Genomic DNA, 19,913 nt, shown 5'->3' on the forward strand with positions numbered 1-19,913 from the left:
CAGAGCCCCCCACGCAGCATGGGGCAGTGGGGATCGCCCCCCCTGCCTGACAGCACCCGCTGAGTCAGGGCTTTTTTTTTTAAACAATAGCCAGGAGCTTGGGGCAGTGGGACAGCCATTGTCAGGCTGGGGGAGCAGGCAGGGGATGGGCCTGGCTGGTTCGGAGATTTGGCAGCAGCCAAATCTCTGAATCAGATTCAGTCAAATCGAATCGGGAAAGTGATTCGAATCACCGAATTGAATCACTGTCCCCTGAATCGATTGAATCCGAAGCAAATACTAGCTGCTTCGCACAGGCTTACTGAGCATTACAGCACACCTGCCATGTAGGGAATCCAGAGTCCCAAATTAGGTGGCCAGTCTATGGAGCCTCTGAGTGGGTTGCACAGAAGGTGTTGCACTGGCTGGGGAGCGCTCTCAGTAAACCTGCTGCAAATGCAGAGAGGGCTGTGGATTATACCCTGCCCCTGTCTGAGAGAGCCAAGAGGAAGGAAAAATAGGTGCCTTTCACATGCCTGAACCCCAGCAAGGCCTGAAAAGGAGGTGGCAACAGACCCCTTTAATCCAGCAACCCAATGTTACAGCACTTGGGCATGACAGGACAATTCCCTCCTTCGCCTGAGGATATATGAGTTTGTCTCTCCCATAAGTATGCTGTAACCTTGGGCTAATAAGGTACTTTTGGGGAAGAGGGGTTTCTTCTCCTGTCCCTATTCTCAAGCTGTTTCATTTTTGCTAGGAATACTTATATTTCAGTTGGAAGAGACGCCAGGACCCAGATCTTCTCCCATTCAGGGAAGTGCCCTGCACACTAGCCTACAGTCATGCTTCCTTTCTTGCCCTCTTCACAGGAGGGATAGAAAGCGCTAGCCCACAGTACCCTAGCGTGTTAGGCATTCACATGCACATGTATGGTCACATCCTCTTAGGAAAAGCCAGCATTGACTTCGGATGTGTGAGACTTGGGTTGAATGCTCTGCCACTGGGTTGTTAGGAAAAAGGTGCATCTCTTCCACCTCATGCAGGACCTGTTCTATTAGGTCTTCACTGTGAAGACCCACCTGAACAGGGCCCACATGCAAAGCTGGTGAAGAAACTCTTAGTTTGTGAACCCTGACAAAGTTAGATACTAAATTGGTCAGCACAGTGAAAACGTAGATAGTCACACCTTTAGGCCCATGGGGAACTTCACTGGTGCAAGTCAGATGCCTCTTTGATTTAAGGCAGCAGGTAAGCATGATTTTTGCGGATCCAGATTGGGGATTTAAATGCCACAGGTCTTTTGCAGATTTGCCCCTAACCCTTTTGCTCATTGAATACTGAGGGCCTACTTGTCTAATCATGAGTTAAAGTCACATGACATTGTTCCTGTTCCCTGACTGGGTGTCTTATGTAACTAACCATCATAATCAAGTCAAATGACTCTGGATAGTCATAAGGACTCTGGCCTGAACATCTTCTCTCACTTGCCACGTAGCACAGGCCTGAGAACCTTATCCATCAAGCCCATAACTTCTACATGAATTAGCTCAAGGAATATGCCCAATACGATACAGTGTTATCCTCATTGTAGAGATGAGGAGCGGAAACCTGAGTTATTTGCCCAACTTGTGCAGCAAAGCAGAGCTGAACCAAGGTCTCCTATCTTCCCAGGTAACCCCTTAACCACTAAACCAACACTCCTCTCTGAATCACTGAGAGATGTACACAAGCATGGGAGCCAGCAGCCTGCCTTTGGGATGAAATTCTGCACCTTGCAGAGATACTATGGGTTTGTCTACCCCCACCCACCATTTCCCAGCAGTGGGGTGGTGTAGCTGCCTTGGAGAACCAGGAGGAACTCCGGGACAAAGTACCCAAGAGTCACATCGGGGTGTGTGGCTGCCTCATTTCTGGGCAGGCATGCTTCTTGCGGGCAGTGTAAGGCTGGGTAAACCGGTCCTCAGTAGCCTGAGCACCAGTTTAGTTCCCACTCACCACCCAGCCTTGCACTCAGTTATCATTTGTGGTTGAAAAGACTAAAGGGAGCAAACATACAGGAAGTGTCAAATGACGTCGGTGGATAATTGTCCTGCAGCTTGTTAAGGTCTTGCATTAGGCAGACTCCTGCCGTGGGGCAGAATTACTGTTTTCTGTATTGAGGGAGCACTAGAAACATCAGCCAAGATCAGCATGTCACTGTGCTAGAAACGGCACAGGCACGAGAGAGAGTCAATCAGGGGTACTCTTCAGTCGCAGTGCTGAGGTCTCAGGAGCACGCAGGGTTGGCAGTTAGAGAGGTTGTCTTCATGCAAGAGGAGTGGATTAGATCCACGCTGGCTAAAACACACCAAACATGGCAAGCCATGACAGCCTCTTCAGAGTCACCTTCCTGAGCAGACCTGCTATTCAGATACATGGCACAGCTCACTTCTCCAGGCAGGACTGAAGTGGAGGCTCTTTTCACTCCTTCGAAGCCCCTGGCAGCAGGCTGAGTGCCAGTGCTGGCCCTGCCCTGTCCTGCCCTGCTTGGAGCACCCCTTTCTGTTCTAGTTTTGCCTTCCCTGACTGACAACCCCCCTTGCCCCGGAGCCCACTCTTGCCTTACGCTCCACTGGGGGGCAGAAAGGGTTAACCATTAAACCAAGGCACCTACCTGGAAAGCGCAGACCAGTTTTTTCTGTTGAAAGACATCCCAGACTTCCCGGGCTTTCAAAAAGAGCAGAAAGCGTTCCCAGTTGTCAAGTTCATGCACCACGATACAGATCGCCCTGGGGACTCGGACTTGACCTGCCCAAAGGACCGGGAAGAGAGTCCGTGCCTCCCCTACCGTGTTATTTCCCTGTGCACCTTTACCCTGCAGCCCATTTACTGCCAGGCTGTATCACATGGTCTCTTATCTACCTTGACAGACTCTGAGCTGTAATTTGTCTACTAGCAGCACCTTGCAAAAGGCACCCTACCACGGGTGTGACCCAGCTTTGGCACAAAGAAAATCATTCCTTCCTTGCCGGTGTTGTCCGGGTTTGAATTCAGCCCCTGTTCATTGGATACTTGTCCAGGTCTCCCTGCTTTTCAGGGACAACTCCCTTCTCAGAACCTGTTTTACCAGCCTCTCGCTGTCTGTCGGTTCCCCCACAACTGACTGGGCAGGAAGGGTGGAATTTCCTCCAGGTGGGAGGGAGGAGGCTATCAGTCACTCGTCATTCAGCTCCCATTTAATCGGAGCAGGCATTAAAGCAGAGGCCTTCCCTTCCATCAAGGTGAAATAATCTAGTCCCTTTTGAAAGCAGAGTTCACAATCGTTCGGGCAGGGGGAGGGATCACACAAGTCATCCCAGCCCCTGGTGCACATTTGTGCTTTCACAGTTGCATCTTCTTACTGTTAACGAGTTTTACTCCCTTATTACTATATTTAAAAATCCACAAAACCATTAGACTAAATGGCCATTTGTTAATGACACTTGAAAGAGGGTTTAAAGCAAGTGAAATGCCTTTTGCACCACTTTAATGGCACTGCTGTTTGCACATGTGGCGGCGTATTGTGTGTTAATTCCAGCCGCTGTAGCACATTTGGAGGTGTAATGACGTTGGGACGCAGCAAATGACTTTCATAGATTCATAGATGTTAGGGTCAGAAGGGACCTCAGCAGATCATTGAGTCCGACCCCCTGCCCTGGGCAGGAAAGAGCGCTAGCCAGGTGCATGTCTAACCTCCTCTTAAAGACCCCCCAAGGCAGGAGAGAGCACCACCTCCCTTGGAAGCCCATTCCAGATTCTGGCCACCCTCACTTTGGGGCCCTACAAAGTAAAACACCTCCAAGGAGTTTTAGTTTCCTACCCTACAGCCGTGGAGGGAAGCACCGGGCTCTGTGCGGCTCAGGGGCTGTGCAGGCAGACCATGCGGGCAACCTGGCAGCAGCCCGGGAAGGCAGGCTCTGCAGAAGGAAAGGGAAAAAAAAAAACCGGCAAGCCTGATCTTTTCCCACCCCCTGCCGGGGGCTGCCTGCCTGAGCTGCACGGGGGCCTGGTGCTTACCTCCATGGCTGCAGTGCCCCTGAGGACTGCCTGAGGCGGGTGCCGCCTGGGAGGGGGCACTGCTGCTGCAGAGGGAAGGCCCAGCCTCCCCCCAGCTCAGGGACTGCTCTGCCCGCCAGCAGCTCGCTCTTCCCTCCCCACCACTGGAGAGGCAGGTAAGGATCAGGCTCCGACATGGGTGTTTACTTTGCCCTAAATTGAAGCGGTGTTTTTTTAAAAAACACTGCATCAATTTAGGGAGAAATAAACCCTCGTGCCGTGTACAAATGCCCACTTGCTACAGTTGACAGCCACTAAAGGGTCTGGCACCTCAACTCTGAACATTGCGTGGCCAAGCAAAAAGCCAAGTACAGTCACAATAAGCACCATGAAACGACCCCAAGAAAAGCTCAGCAAGCGTGTTTGGGATTAAACGCTGACTAAAAAAAGAGGCTTGGAACCGTAAGCAAAGATGGAGTCTTTCACTGTCCGATCCCTTTCTTTTCAGGGAAATGTGACTTGGACGCTCATTGTAAATGAGCAAGATTTTTTCCTAGCAGTGTTTGACCCTATCGCCAATCTGTCTTCCTAACTGAAACAACCTGCAGCACCCTGAGGTTGTTTAACTGCTCCCCTCAAAAAGGGGTAACAGTACTTTTCTCTCAGTCAGGTCTGAAGTGCCGTAAGAACAAAACTTTCTTGTGGTTAGAGCAGGATGTCTGATGGGCCAGGGCTGGAACTAGGACATGTAGGAACAGCTGCAAAAATGCAAAATGATGGAAAGCAAAACCAATCTGCTTTTGATGACCTTCAAAAAAACTGGGGGTGGGAGGATGTGGTTCCAATAATTTTTTTTTTATCCCAGTGAATTTGTCCCTGCCTGTGACAAGAGAATACTGAATGTACCAGGAAAGGAAGGGAGTCTAGCAGAAGCCATTGGCAACTTGTGCATTTTTCTTTCAGAGCTCTCATGTAACATGACAGGGAAAATAGCAGGCAAAGAGCACAGATGAGCATGTGAATATTGGACTGGACGCTGACTCATGGGATCCCATTTCAATTCTCATTCTGTCCCAGATTGTGTGTGATCTTACACTGAGGTTTTCTGTAACTCCTAAGTCAATTAGGCATGAAACTGTTTCGGAAATACAATAAGAATTAGGTGCCTAATTCCCACAGGCTCCTTCAAAAATACCAGATTTAATCTCCATGTGCAAGGAAGAGAAATAGCCCTTCTCTACCTCTCAGGAAAGCTGTGGACATAACTTCATTCTTGTTTGTAAGGTGCTCATCTCTTGCTGTAAGGGGGTAGGTAGGTAGTAGCATTTGTGCTGTGGTGGCACCACATGCCCCCTGTGCTGAGCACTGCCACCCAGGAGAGACTGCATTGCTTGGCGGGGCAGCTGCACAAACCTGCCCCGATACCAGGAGCGGCTGGGCCCTTCCTGCTGCACACGGTGTTACCGCCTCCTTTTCCTTCTCCATACATAAAATTCCCTTCTCCCATAAACCTGAGCAACTGGTTGGTTTGCTTGGTTTATATCACCTGTTACTTGTGCTTCATCAAGCCCTAGCCTCTTCCAGGGTGAAAGGTAAATGATCTCGCTTTGACAGTTTAATGTGAGCGGTTAACCTAGCATTCGTTTAATGAGAGATCTCTGCTTGCAATTATGTTTTAAATGATAAATCTGTCAGAGGGCCATCTCCATCAGGCAAGGCTTATTTTCCAAGGCAGATACAGGGAGGATGGACTGGTGCAGTTTAAGTATAAAACCACCTGCCTGGCAGTGACAGCAGCATTTCTGTCACAGGCCTCATATTTAATCCAGTCACTCCAGAAACTCCTCACTTCCAATGGTTATTTGATACATGCCCAGCCAGAATTGTGATTTCTTTCATCCACTCATTTCAGTTTGAGTTGCTGCACATGACTGAGATGGACAGAATCTGCTACACAGCCTCCGTGAGACTCAGGAGAAGAGCAGAAAGTCATGAAATTCAGCCCATAAATCAGATGACTGTATCGCTGTAAGCTGGAGAAAGTCAGTGACTCTGCTTGGGGACAGCTGAGCTATTTTAACCTGTTTCCCAGCATCCTAGGCTGGGTCTAAACTACATATTCTCATCAGTCAGGATTGTGCCGAAGTATGAAACCTGACTGACGGGTGTGTTGGCGGAAGCCCCTAAAGCAGGTGCACTTTTATTTGTGCAATTTTATTTGCCTGTAGGGTGGATCTACCCTGTTGACACAGAGCAAATGTGTGTCCACGCTAGAAGCACTTTGCTGGTCTAGAATATAATATTTCGTACACCAGTAAAACACTCCCAGCAGGAGCAGATCCAGGGGGCTGGGGGTGGGGAATGGTGCAGTTCTGCCCCCCTTTAATTCCTGCCCCATCCATATTTTGAAACAGAAAGCCTGGGAGAGGCAGCAGCATTTTTAATCAGGCTCTGCTGAGGGAGTCCATTGACTTCATGGCTCATTAGGGACCTACTTAAATCATGGTTATGTGATTTTCACAGAAACCTTGAAAAATGGCTACTTGTGCAAAAAAATTACACTGGCCGCGATTTCCCAGAAAAATCAACCAAAAAAACCCAACAATAAAAATAAAATGCTGGCTTCCCAGTGCAAGCCAGCAGTTCTCATGGCTGCTGTGGTCCAACCCTGCAGCCTGCCCAGGAGGGGAAGGCACCAGCTGGCAGGGCGACACAAAGGGCAGCAGCCAAGATGGCAGCTGAGCCCTCGCGCTTCTCTGCCAATCAGCGCCAAGTGGCGCGGCTGCAAGGAGTGCAGCCAGCAGTCAAGAAGGAGGCCACCCACTCGTTCCTCCTCCCCTCGGGACCTGTCCGCCAATCAGCACCGGGGATGGGGGCTACCATGAGATCAGCTCTTTGGGCCACAACCAAGCCACAGAAATTGCTTTCACTTTTGCCATGAGTTAAGTGGGTCCCTCCTCCTCCTCATCTACCTGATCCCTGCCAATAGGGCTGTGCGAAGCTTCGAGTGCTGATTTGATTCAGAGGAGATTCAGCCTGATTCAGGGGTTGAATCTCCGAGTTCGAATCGAATTGGGACCAATTTAAAGGTCCGAATTGATTCAAAGCTCTCCAAATCTTCAGAAAAGATTCGGAGAGCTTTAATGATTTGGGCAGTCCCCAGTGGGTGCAGCAGGGAGCTGCAGCCACTCCAAGCTGGTAAGTACTAGAAGTGGGGGAAGGGACCATGGGGGGACCCCTGCCAGCCCCCAGTTAAGAAAAAAACCAAGAAAAGCCCCAGGACAGCAGCTGAATCTCTGAATCAGATTCAGCTGAATCGAATCTGGACAGTGATTCGAATCCCCTGAATCAAATCCCTGTCCCCCAAATCGGCTGAATCCGAAGCAAATACTAGCTGTTTTGCACAGGCCTACCTGCCAATCTCTTCCTGCTCCACAGATGTTAACAACCCTCTCTCATTCTGAATGGTCTTAAGGTCCATGAAATCAAGATTTCCTTTCTGCAGTTTTGCTGTCTGAGCCATTCTTCATAAGATCGCTCTTCTATTTCACGCTCCTGCAGGCTGTTCTTAGTTCCAGGTAAAACCCTAACTCAGGTGTGGCAATATGAACTTAGGTGAACATTAACTCAGGTGTGAAAATGAATGACAGTGAAGTGTCAAGATGCTCAAGAAGGCTAGATTTTGTTTTTACAAATCTGAATAAGAGATGAATAAGAGATGTACATTCCAGTATAATGACTACTAGACTAATAAAACAATATATTATTACTATTGTTGCCTGGTTTGTTGAGTTAAGATTTATATATAATCTTATAATCCAGGCAAATTAGTGAACATTCCAATAGTTATTTGTTTTTAATTGGATCTTAAACTAAATAATATAGCACTCGGCCCCTAACATTAGCAAAACTTCTAGATTCTCTTTAACTGGAAAAAATGTGTGATGATGCACTGTACCACCTGCACACCTCTTTTCCAAATCCTAGCTCCACCCTTGAGTTCTAGTATGGCCATAGCCTAAGTCTGGTTTCATTGTTGAAGTTGCCCAGGGTGTACTCCTTCCTGCCTCCATCTCTGGGAGGAGTTAATGGGACAGCCTCAGGAGCTGTAGATTAATTTATACCCATTAAAGAGCAACAGATTTTCTATCAAGTGAGAAGCTAGATTTGTATTGGCTTCTCTGGGGACAAAGATTGCAGCCTGGTTGGTCTGCAGGCCTGATATTGTTTTGACGCATTCATAATAAGCTAGTTTCCATTGGCCTTCCCAGGCCAAGTTCGGTTCACCCCTCCATCTGCCCTGGCTTCTGTGAGGCAAGAGGTTGCATCAATGCAAGAACACAGTTTGCCCCCTTGTTGGTCGTTAGTCAACAAACACAGCGCCCAGTCATGCGGACCGGGTTCTTGGGGCATAATTGTTTTCCTTTGAATACTCTGGATTAGGATAATTCTGAATTGGGCAAATCCCAGGTGTAAATCAGCATATCGGTGAGCCACACTGGTGTACACAAGCTGAGGATCTAGCTCTCCTTTCTAGTTTTCCTTCCCCTGGGGGTCTTGAGGTTTTATTTATTTGGGGGGGGTTTTGGCTCATTATTGGTGGAATCATGGGTAAGGTAAAACTAGGGGACTATCGGCACAACAATTCAACGGTTAGATGTGTGGGAAACTGGCTGCGGGGTCAGACCACAGAGTACTAATAGATGGATGCATGTCGACTTGGTGGAAGGTAGCCAGTGGGGTCCCCCGTGGTTCGGTACTTGGGCCGGTGCTTTTCAACATCTACATCAATGATCTGGATGTGGGGCTAAAAAGCACACCGGCAAAGTTCACTGATGACACTAATCTGTGGGGACGTGCGGCCACACCCCAGGGTAGGCTGATGATTCAGGTGGACCTAGACAGATTAGTTAGATGGGCAGATCAAAACCACGTGCTGTTCAACACTGAGAAGTGTAAAGTCCTCCATCTAGGGAGGAAAAATCTGCAACGCACTTACAGGCTCAGTGGTGCTATGCTAGCTAGCACCATGTCCAAAAGCGATCTGTGGGTCATAACTGACCATAAAATGAATATGAGACACCAGTGTGATGCTACAGTTAGCAGATCAAACAATCGCCGGTATGCATCAACCGATGCATCTCAAGCAAAACTCAGGAAGTTATTCTCCTGCTCTACTCGCCATTGGTGAGGCCACAGCTGAAGGACTGTGTCCAGTTCTGGGCACCGCAGTTCAAGAAGGATGTGGAGAAGCTTGAGAGAGTCCAGAGAAGAGCCACTCGTATGATCAGAGGCCTGGAGAGCAAGCCACACGAGGAAAGGCTGACAGATAGGGAACTGTTCAGCCTAGACAAGAGAAGACTTCAGGGGGACTCGGTGACACCTTAAAAATATATCAGAGGAGAGCACTGGGGCTAGGTGAACAACTACTCACCAAAGCACCACAGGGGAAAACCAGGAGCAATGGTCATAAACTCCTAGAAGAAGGTTTTAGATTGGATATAAGGAAAAACTTTTTTACGGTTTGTGAGACCAGACTCTGGAATAGACTCCCAGTGCAGGTGGTGCAGGCATCTATCCTGGAGATCTGCAAAAGGAGACTGGATGCACACCTTGCTGGGGTTATATGACCCCAGCAGTCTTTCCTGCCCAGAGCAGGGGGGTTGGACCCCATGATCTCAGGAGTTTGCTTCCAGCCCTGAACTTCTGTGAATCTGTAAATAGGGCCTTTTCTATCCACTGGGCTGGCTTCTTTGATGTTGCTCACTGCTTCCATTTCCCTGAAGGGCTAATTTCTAGTCTTAGTTACATCAACACAAATCCAGGGAACCTCCACTGAGGTCTTTGCTACTAATGAGAGCACAAGTTTGCTCCAAAAGATTGACTTCTTATAATCTTAGTTCTCAGATGAAGACATCTCTCCTCTGTTTGGCAGCAGTATCACCCATTCCAAAAGCTAAAGCAAAAAAAAATCCATGGGATTGCCTCCAAAAATCGTGAGCTCACTCTCTTTCAAGCTCTTTCCAGTGCCATAGCAAGGTGGGGCAAGTGAGGCTACCAACCCGAGCTCCAACAAGTGCTGTCCAGCCAGGTGGGGCACGGGACGGAGCTGTGAGTGGCTCATTTTGGCGGATGTGAGAATGGGGGAAGGGCAGCTCCCACCACTGCATGCACTCATGCAAGTATGGGGCGGGGGGGGCCTATGCCCCTCAGATCTGTGCATGGGGTGAGGGCAGGCTGCCACTGCAGGCCATGCCCCAGACATCAAACTTTGTTGCTACAGCACTGGCTCTCTCTCACTTTTTTTTAAGATAATGTTGTGGCTTTTGGTCTGATTTTAGCTAGGAATCTCTCTTCCACTGCCTGTATTTGTGACTGTTGGTGTTACCAAGCCTGCCATATGTATGGAAGAAGAGGATCCTGCCCACCCACACTGCCTGACGGCTCCCAGAGCTCCTGATGTCTGCCTGAGGGCAAGGAGCATCCAGCTGCTCCAGTTCTCTAAGCCCCAGAAACCTAATTAATGCCACAGCCCCCACAACTTGCCCTGCCCCGGCCCAGCAAAGTATCATGCTCCCCCAGGCCCCACTTCAGTTCTTCCCCTTTGTTTCATTGTGGGGGGATCTTACCACTCACTCTTTCCATACCTTGATCTCTCCAAGCCAGCTGAGCTTTTCTGTTCCACCCTCTCCACCTCCTTTCCTGTAAGACCGGTTGCTCCCTCTTCCCCCTTTCCTGACCCCCAAACCCTCTGGATCCTAACGGGCAGGTGGGGGGACGAAGGAGAGACAACTTTATGTGGCTGTGGTAGCTCTGACTGCCTGTTCTTCCTTAATAGCCCTGCTCCTGCAGAATAGTCACCAACCAGAGAGGCTTTCCCCTGGGCTGGCTGGAGGGTCACATTTAGGGTGGCTGCAGCCTGACCACAATCATGTCACTGCACTGATGTGATCACGTGGGCTGGTCATGCTGCAGGGATCAGATTCATATGGGCCAGGATTAGGGATGCAAACTCTGTTTGAATCTATTCCTGGAGGTTTCATCACATGACGTAATGACATTGAGTCATTACGTCAGGGAGGCAAATGCACATTACTGTTACATTTTAAAAACCAATTGGACTACTATACAAACCAGATTCAACATTTAATATTTATTTTAGTGAATGCCCTACCATTTATCTCCCAGATGACTCTCAGCAGTCTCCAGGAAATTTATATCCAATTTCTGGAGGCCCCAGGGCAATCCTGGATGACTAGCAACCAGGATTTCGCCCTCATCACCACATGCTAGCTACTTGCTGCTTGAAGTCCCACAGAGGAAGGGGCTCTACTTGTCAACCAGAGGCTCTTGGCAGTCTTCTGGGGGATGAAGGGGCAGGCAGGGATAGGGTAAGAGTGTACAGAGGGGCCAGCACCACTTGGGCTTAATAAGGGCATAAAGGGGCTGAAGTAGGACCCAAGCAATGGGTTCCACCCACCTCTGAGTAGCACGGTAGAACTGTGCTTCTTTTGGCCCTGCTACTCCAGGCCAGGCTGGCTTGAGGGTCCTAGACCTTTCCCTATTCTGTCACCTGTGGTCAGCCCCGTCTATCTCAGGTTCCCCCTTTCACTGTGGTCCACCTCATCTCAGTGCTGTTTGCACTATCACATGCAGTGCCTGCATTTGGCACTTTGTGCAGCTCTACCACAACAGCAGCCAGAGTCTCGGGCTGACTGAGACCAGCAGCTCCCTGACCCCAACTTGGAAATGGCCTTTTGTCCATGCAGCCGCACACATCAGTGGCAGATACTCCACACAGTGGCCGGCAGTAGGATACCAGTGGCGTCACTGGGGAATCAACCATGCATATAATGTACAGCAGACTCCTCATCTCCTGCCTTTCATTGACAAGGCAAGACTCTTTCTCCTCCTTTCTATGAGCCTTTCTGTCCCCTCTTCCAAGAAGCTGTCCATGTATTTTCTAGAAGCCCAGTGACGCCATCTAGTAAGCTAAGGGCACTTATCTTAATCATCCTTTAAAAGCTACAGACAAACAGATAGGGACTTTCATGGCTTAGGTCATGAACCACCACATTACAAAGGGATCTTTGTTTTATGCCTCCATGAGACCTTTCACTTTCTCTAAGCAGCGGTTTATTGGTACCCAGATGCTCATTTCAGTCTCTAATCTAAAACCCCTAGAGCTTTCAAGACACCTGAAAGGGGATTAAAGATGGGGCTAAAATAGGACAATGACACAGCAGAGATATACACAACATCTCTGCAAGGAAAATGCCTGCTCAGGAAGGTGAAAAACATGTGCACATCTGTAAAATAAAAATAAAATAAAGTGTTCTATGCACACAATAGTGTTTCCTGAACTCTTATTGCTAGTCAGAAAGTGGCCTTTTTCATGACCAAAGTTGATTTTCAGACAGAACGAGAAAAAAGAGAGAGCAAAAGAGAACCTATTTCGGCCCAAACCTGAGATATTTAGATTCAGAAATAGCAGTTTGAGGGCCACATTCTTCTCTATGGACAGGGTTTCCTACTCCCATCATCTCCCATGATGCACCAAAGTCTCATCTCAAGATAATGGGGAAGTAGCAACAGCATTGAAATCCCTGGTCACGTTGCATCAAGCAAGGCATTGTCTGGTGGAGAAACTCATCCCAAAAAGAAGGGCAGCAGACAAACAGACCAAGCTCCCGGGAGGCATCAGAGCAGACTGTCACCACCAGGACAAGTTGATTATCAGTCTTTTGACTTTTTTTTCATGGAAAGGTGAAGTTTTCCACGAACATGTAGCAGGCTTACCTGTTTGGAGCTTGGGCTGAGTCCCAGGATTGAGGGTCTGCTGTTTGATTGGTGGAGCCCACCCACCAATCTGGAGGCAGCACAAGGGAAGCAATGCCCCGCCCTTTTCCAAAGGGAGGGGGGGCAAGGAGCAGGTGGACCTGAATCGGAACTGCGCCAGCCAGGTCCAGGCAACTTCGGGGGTGGAGCCCCTGAAGCGTATAAAAGGGGAGTGTGCTCAGCATGCTGCACAGATGATGAGGAGAGAGGAGCTCCAGAGATGGCCATCCTTGAGACCCTGCTTGAGCTCCAGTGGTGTGCCAATTGGCGCATGGGGATCAGGCTCCAGGAGCTGCTCGAGGTGGCTTGAGTCTGCGAACCCAGCAAGCAGCTGGGCAGTCAGTGGGCAGATCGGTACACGGAGGGCTGGCCCTGGGAGCAGCTTGCAGCTGCTTGGGCCTCACCCAGTGTGCAGGTCGGCACATGGAGACCTGCCTTGGAAGCAGCTCGTGGCTGCTCATATTAGCCCTGGCTCTAGGTTGGGTGACCGGAGCCCCACAGTGCAGCTCCACTTTTAACTAAAAGAGCCCCGGTGCCCAGCACAGGGCCCAGGAAAGGGGAGAACCCCCGGTGTGAGACCAGGGAGTCACAGCCTGCAAGGGCTTGGCTCCCATGCGAGAGACAGCGCCCCTGGTGCCCAGTGCAGGGTGCCAGGCCATCAAGGAGAGCCAAAGGCATTGCTGGGGAGAGGCGCTTGCGGGATCAGCCATCAGGGGATGAGCCTTGGATTTTCCAGAGAGGAAGCGTGAGTTACTGGGGAAGTGGGCCCCACAGGGGAGGCTGACACGGGTGAGGAGGGTCTCCCACCTCCACCCTCCATTGCGGGAGGGGCGCATCCACATCCCAGGGCTTTAAAGGGGATGGGCTTCAGGGAAACCCCATCAGGAAAGTGCTGAGTGCACTCCCAATTTTGAGGTTGTTGTGTTAAGGGATGTATAGCTAGGGGTATTCTTTAAGGGGGTTTATATGGTTTATGGGTTTTAATATCTCAATGTGTATATAGGTATTGTTATTTGTGAAGGTTTAAAGAAATGTTATGGTTAAGTTACTATTCCTATGTGTTTGTATCAGTTGTAAGTTATTTGGTTCATATTTGGTATTATATGTGAACTGTGGAATTTTATACATAGCACTGTATGTTAAGCCTTGTAAATATTCTGTTTTATATTAAGCATCTTTATAGAGCTAGGCCGAAACCAAATACTTAACTATATACAATTTTTTACAAGAATAAATAGAGAAGGGAGGAAGCCGCTTTAGTAGCTGACCCCTTCCTCAGCACCTTGTCTGACCACCACCACTGTCATCGGAGGACAGGGCACACCGCCCCCCAGGTGTACCTGGGCTACAAGTGAAAGGTTTCAAACACCTTTTAGAAATAAAAACAAACTAGAACCCCCTCCCCCCCCCCAATGCAGCTTAAGTGGAAACTTGTTGAGGAGTTCTAGTGTAAATACAAATGCCTGCCCAGGAGTGGGTTAGGCTGGAAGTTGTATGGCAGGCCAAAGTCCCTTTTTGGTTTCAAGATCAGCTGCAAACAACAGACCTTTGAACATCAGAGCCAAAGGGCCACAGTAGGATTGGCCGGGAGATTGATATTGTGAATAGGTTGAAGAGTAAAATGAATGATATTGTGTCACGTTAGGAAAAACAGTCTCCCAGTATAGTTTCACTTAGAGTTGGCAACCCTAGGTCAGAGTCACCAAAGGGCTTAGCACCCTCTATACTCCCAGTCTGCCAAGATCTTCTGGAAGTCTGACTGCTCAGGCCATGGGCAGTCACATTGTTTAAAACAGTAGTTTTCAACCTCTTTTTGTACTCACTGGTAAAAATTGACAGCCAGTCTTGACCCAGCGCTCCTCACTCCTGATCTGCTGCCCCCAGGTCCCAGCCCCACAGTGCGTGGGGAGGGGGGGGTGAGTCCTGGGAGACCCCAAGCAGCCCCTTGCAAGCTAGAACTGTGCCAGGCTACAAGAGAAAAGCCACAGGTTTCCCCATGCTTTTCTCCTTCACAGGAAAATCAATTTTAAAAGTTTGTTGATGCAGTTTTAAAAGTTTGTTTGCAATTCTTTCATATATTCTTGCAACCCATTTTTGGGCCACAACCCACAGGTTGAGAAACACAGGTTTAAAACACTGCAAGTGCTTTTGAAGCACTGAACAATTAGGGTACAGACATGCATAGCCAAAGCAGGGTTTCAAAAACAACCTTAAGAGGCATCATAAGCAGGTCACTGACCCAACTTCCTTACCCAGGCCAATCTGCCCTGCATTCAGGGTTTCCAGCAAGTTTATTTTATACAGGGCAAAATCATTCCCAGAGTAAACCGAGCAAGCAAACAACCCAAGCCTAATACTTTCCTTTAGCCTTTGGAAGGGGTAACCCAAACACTGTGTTTTTGCCTCAACCCCACAATCTCCTTCCCTGCACACTGATCCTGCAGTGTTGAACCCTCCTGGATGCTCTCCCATCATTTCCCAGTCATCAGCTGCAGCTGGATCTCAGCCTGCCAGCCAAGCAGACTATTAACCACTAACCACCTGCAGCTGGGTTTCAGGTGCCTGTCGCCTGTGCGCCTCCTCACAGAAACCGTTGAAGAACTTAATTTTGGAATGCTTCACCCTTCCGCAGTCCTCTGGCACCCCACGGTGCTCTCCTGTATGGCACTCCACCCACAGTGGGAGCCGGGGGACAAGGCACACAGCCAGCGAGTGCTGCCTCCAGGAACCTTTGGAGACCAGAAGCCAGGAAGCATGCGGAGAGTCTTGCTTTCTGGTAGGCCTGTGTGAAGCAGCTAGTATTCACTTTGGATTCAGATTTGGCCAATTTGCGGGACAGTAATTCGATTCGATTCAGCCGAATCTGCCCAGCCCCCACCCCCCTCCCAGCCTGGCAATGGCTGCCCCAGCTCTTGGCACTTGTTTAAAAAAAAAAAAGCTCCCAATCACCGGGTGCTGCTGGGCAGGGGGTGATCCCTGTTGCCTTCCTCTGCCCCATGCTGCATGGGGGGCTCTGCATGAGCCCCCAACCCCCCCCCTTGCTCCTCCAGCCCCCCCATGGGTGTCCTGCAGGTCAGCCCAGTGGGAGGGAGCCTACTAAGCCCACTGCCTGTATAGCTGCAGTGGCAGAGGCCTGTGTTGTCTGTGTGGCAGGGGTCCTGTGGAGCCCACAAAGCATGTAGGCCCCACAGCACACAGCCCACGTAGTGTGCAGCTTGGGGCCTGGAATTGGTATGTTGTGCAATCCCCCCAGCCACTCCCACCCTGGACAGCCCTGCTGTAGGCACACTTCTTGCTCATAAGTGTCCTAAAGCAGGGTGGGAATAGAATATGGGGGAGACTTGTAATCCTGGGAATATTCTGGACATTTATAGACACTACATTTTTCTAGGTTTAATCTGGACTACAGCCATCACTATATACCTGTGGATGTTTGGGCTAGGGACAGAAGTTACACACAAACTGGTTCAAGTGATCAGAAACTGGTTTAAACCTTTAACAGAATAGAAATTCAGTGCACATAAACCAGTTTCAAAATGGCTGAAATTGGTTTAAGATAAACCTAGTTTAATGCAGTATCAGACTTAACTGATTTAAGTCAAACCAGTTTATGAAGCTTCTGTCCCAGACCCCTTACTGGTTCAAGTTAAATCACAGCATCCCAGCATTTTGCATCCCTGGGCTGGGCTGGATTGTCTGCTCTAGAGGCCAGTGCTGGCCCTACCCCTCTACTCCCCAGTTGGAGCAGTCAGGGCTGGCTTGCTGGCCTCACTGGCTGGCTCACTGCCCCTGCCCCCAGGCAAACCCCACCCAGGGTCTGGGGACAGGAAGGTCAGGGGTTAAACCTGGGTTAAACCCCTGAGTACAGAGCTGCCCTACCCTGATAAATTTATTGATGGCTGTGACTGTGGATTACAAATCCTAGAGGCATCTGGAAGCAGGAAGAGGAAGTGACAAGTGACCCTGTAGAGTCCTGCTGCTGTGATTATGGACTGCAAATCCCAGAGACCTTGGGGGCAGCAGGAAGAGGAAGCAAACGTATAGCCCATGTTGGCTATGTACCAGAGAGCTGTGCTCTGGCACCCCCCTGACTTCTGGCTTGAGTCATTGCAGGCATGTGGCTGCATTTCCTGAATCAAAAGTGAATGTGTGTTCGTTGGCTTATTAGTTCAATCTTTGCAGTTTAAACTAACCTACAAAGACTGAATCAATTCAGCCTCAGGCTTTTTTACTGTACTTAGCCCTATACTATGAATTAATATTGGCTCCAGCCCAAATTAACTAAGCCTCATTGAATGAGGATTAAAGTTAATGCAGACTAGGGGCAGTTCGAATTAGGCGATTTAAACTGTATTAATTAACATGTATATAGAGCATTACTTTTAGGAAAAACACTCCTTAGGAACTCAGATAAACAGATAAGCATTGCTCATATCAAATCCCACAAGGAAAACTCGGTTGGGTTTTTGCAACACAACAGAGGCTATCAGGCACAAAGTAATACCTTTACAAAGCCATATGTGCCAGCATCAGGTTAGTTGCATTCATTGTGGCTTCTGGAACAGCAGTTTAGATAACTGTCAATAGGTCTGCAGTGATGTAGCAGTGCTTAAATAGGCTTATTGGGTGCAGACAGAAGTAACATTTTTTACCCACTCCAGCCACTTGGTGACCAAACACAAGTGCACAGTTGCAGACCACTTAAAAAATGGCCAATTGGGTGAAAATCTGAACCCTCATTTCATGAGAGGTCAGATGAAGACTTTTCAAAACAGAGCATCTTTTGCAACTTGTGTCTGTGCTGCCTCCCAGCCTGTTGCTGTTTTCAGAATGGGAGGGGGGGAAAGGGAGCAGAAGGAGTTGGGTTGGGGGGGATTCAGTCCCTGCTGGAGGTTGGGGCAGGTGTATTGGAGCCCCCCCTCCCAAAGTGTGTGTGTGGGGGGCCCCAATACACCCACCCCCACTCTCCACCGCTGACTTGGGAACCCCAGAATGAGCTCCCTTTACTCCCTTTCCCTCCTCTGATTCTGAAATGGGGACAGGCTGGGAGAAAGGTGGGGCCATTGCTAAGGGAAGCTGCCTGCAGGCTGGCAGCAGCAGCTGGATTGCCCTCCCCCTTGGAACCAACAATGAACTTCTGTTTGGTCCAGGGGATCCTTGTAACTCAGAACGTTTCCTGCAAAGTACTATCACTTACAGCAAGGAACTGCACTTCTGTCTGCATCCTAATTACACATAAGTGCACACACAGAGACTGCAAATTGGGTCTGTTAAGGGGCTGTCAAGAATATAGACTATATATAGCCAGCACTCCCTCCTGTGACGGTCAATGATAGTCTATTAACCCTTAATTCAAAATGACATTTAATTTGAACTGTGTGAATCAGTTAACATGGTTTAGAAAATAGTGAGCATGTCTACAAATGGCTTGTCTACAAATGGCTTCTGTGAGCTGTTCAGCCTTGGTTTTTTCTGGCAAGGTCATTCTTCCATGAGCTGTTTATTAAGCATCTGGATACACCCAGAGAACCTTGGAGGCAAGAAGGCAGCTGGAGAAGCTGAATTCCCATGGAGCCCTGGCAGCTCATGTGCTTGGCAGTGCTACATTCACATTTCCAGCCCTATCTGATACCTGTTCCAATTCTTCTGGCTCTAGGAGCTCTCCCACTGCATTGTGGGAAAGGAGACTGCAGTACTGCCAACCCCATTGTGTCAAAAATCCTGAGACAAACTTTAAAAAAATCAAGAGATTTGGAATGTAAATCATGAGATGCTATTTTTGAAGTGTGTGTGTGTGGAGGTGTACAGGGCTTGGGGGGGTGTCGGGTTTGGAGCCCAGGTCCTTACATGCTGTGGCAGGATGAGGGGTACTGTGTGTCAGGAATGAGGGGCAGCAGCAGGCCTCGGGGGGCTTTGTAGCTTGGGTGTGAGAGGCAGAGACACACACGCACATGCACACATATACTCACACAGACAAATGGCTGCCCACAGCTCTGTTGCATGACTCGCCCCGCACTCTGGGCCCCATTCACCTCATCCTCTGCCCCATCCTCTCCCTTACCATGGGGGCCTTGATCTGCCCCCCCCCCCACTGTCCCCCTTCCGTCTCTCCCTACCCCTTTCCCTCCACAGACTTACTAGCTTGGCACTCTACATGGGCCAGAAGAAAAGATCCCAAGATTTGATCTCTCTATCAGGAGATTATGAGTCAGAGTTAATTTGACTTCGAAATCAGGAATCTTGTCATTTCTTCCATGAGATTTGGTATTACTGAGTCTGCTCTTGAGCTGACTGATGACGGGAACAGGATGTATCCAAGGTCTCCTGGCTTACAAGAGGCCCCTTCCCCAGCTCAGCTCACAAATAGGGATTTTAACATGGATTCTGGCATGAAGGAAAGCCAGGAAAGACAATGCAACTCTGATCTCAGAAGACCTTACTGGTCAGAGGGACTTGTTCACATTGGTGTAAACCCAGCGTAACCTGGCTGAAGTTGGCTTGCACAGGTGCAGCTGAGCTCAGGGCCTGGCCCTGTCTCTTCTCACTTGGCTTCACAAACCTGCCAGATTCCTTAGCAAGTGACAAAGAGTTAATCACCTATTCAATTCAGTTGTTTTGCCCGCTCCAAGCTGGGCACCAGCCTGCTCTGCGGGGGGCCGTGCCAGGTAATGTTTAACTTTGGGCTCTGATTTTCAGCAGGCTGGCCTGGCAGAAACCAATGGGAAGTGGCAAGGGTTTTCACACAAGCTGCGCTGTGCCCAAAGCACAAGAGGAGGTAACAGCATTTCATCTCTTTGCCCCCAGGCTGTAAGCTACACCCCCCACCATGTCTGTTGATCCTCATGTCCTGGGTGGCAAATACTGGCAAACTCTGTTTAGCTAACAGGGCAGTTGGGAGGCTTTTTTGGAGAACAAGAGAACATTTTGTAAATGATGATAAAGGACATTTTTGAAGAGACAATGTCAGGCCTATTTATTTTTGGCTCCTCTGTTCCTAACATGCAGATTGGAGCTGGCTGAAAAATGTTCCCCTCCTGATAAAAAAACCAAAACAAAACAAAACTTAAAAAAAAAAATCT

At 49.1% G+C, this 19,913-nt stretch overlaps 1 protein-coding gene across 2 annotated transcripts in view; it reads right to left on the reverse strand.

Annotated features, from left to right (window-relative positions):
• Positions 1-7,534, reverse strand: part of LAD1 (ladinin 1) — a 26,667-nt gene extending 19,133 nt beyond the window's left edge. Inside the window, exon 1 of one of the 2 annotated variants that reach the window (XM_019546336.1) lies at positions 7,410-7,534. In XM_019546336.1, the coding sequence (XP_019401881.1) occupies positions 7,410-7,519 (110 nt within the window). In that variant the 5' untranslated portion in view covers positions 7,520-7,534. Of the gene's footprint in view, positions 1-2,635; positions 3,115-7,409 lie in introns of those variants that run through there. The other variant, XM_019546337.1, reaches the window with a different exon arrangement.
• Positions 7,535-19,913: the final 12,379 nt, after the last annotated feature.

This window comes from Crocodylus porosus, unplaced genomic scaffold (genome assembly GCF_001723895.1).
Source record: "Crocodylus porosus isolate Cpor-Errol unplaced genomic scaffold, CroPor_comp1, whole genome shotgun sequence".
Classification (NCBI taxonomy): domain Eukaryota; kingdom Metazoa; phylum Chordata; order Crocodylia; family Crocodylidae; genus Crocodylus; species Crocodylus porosus.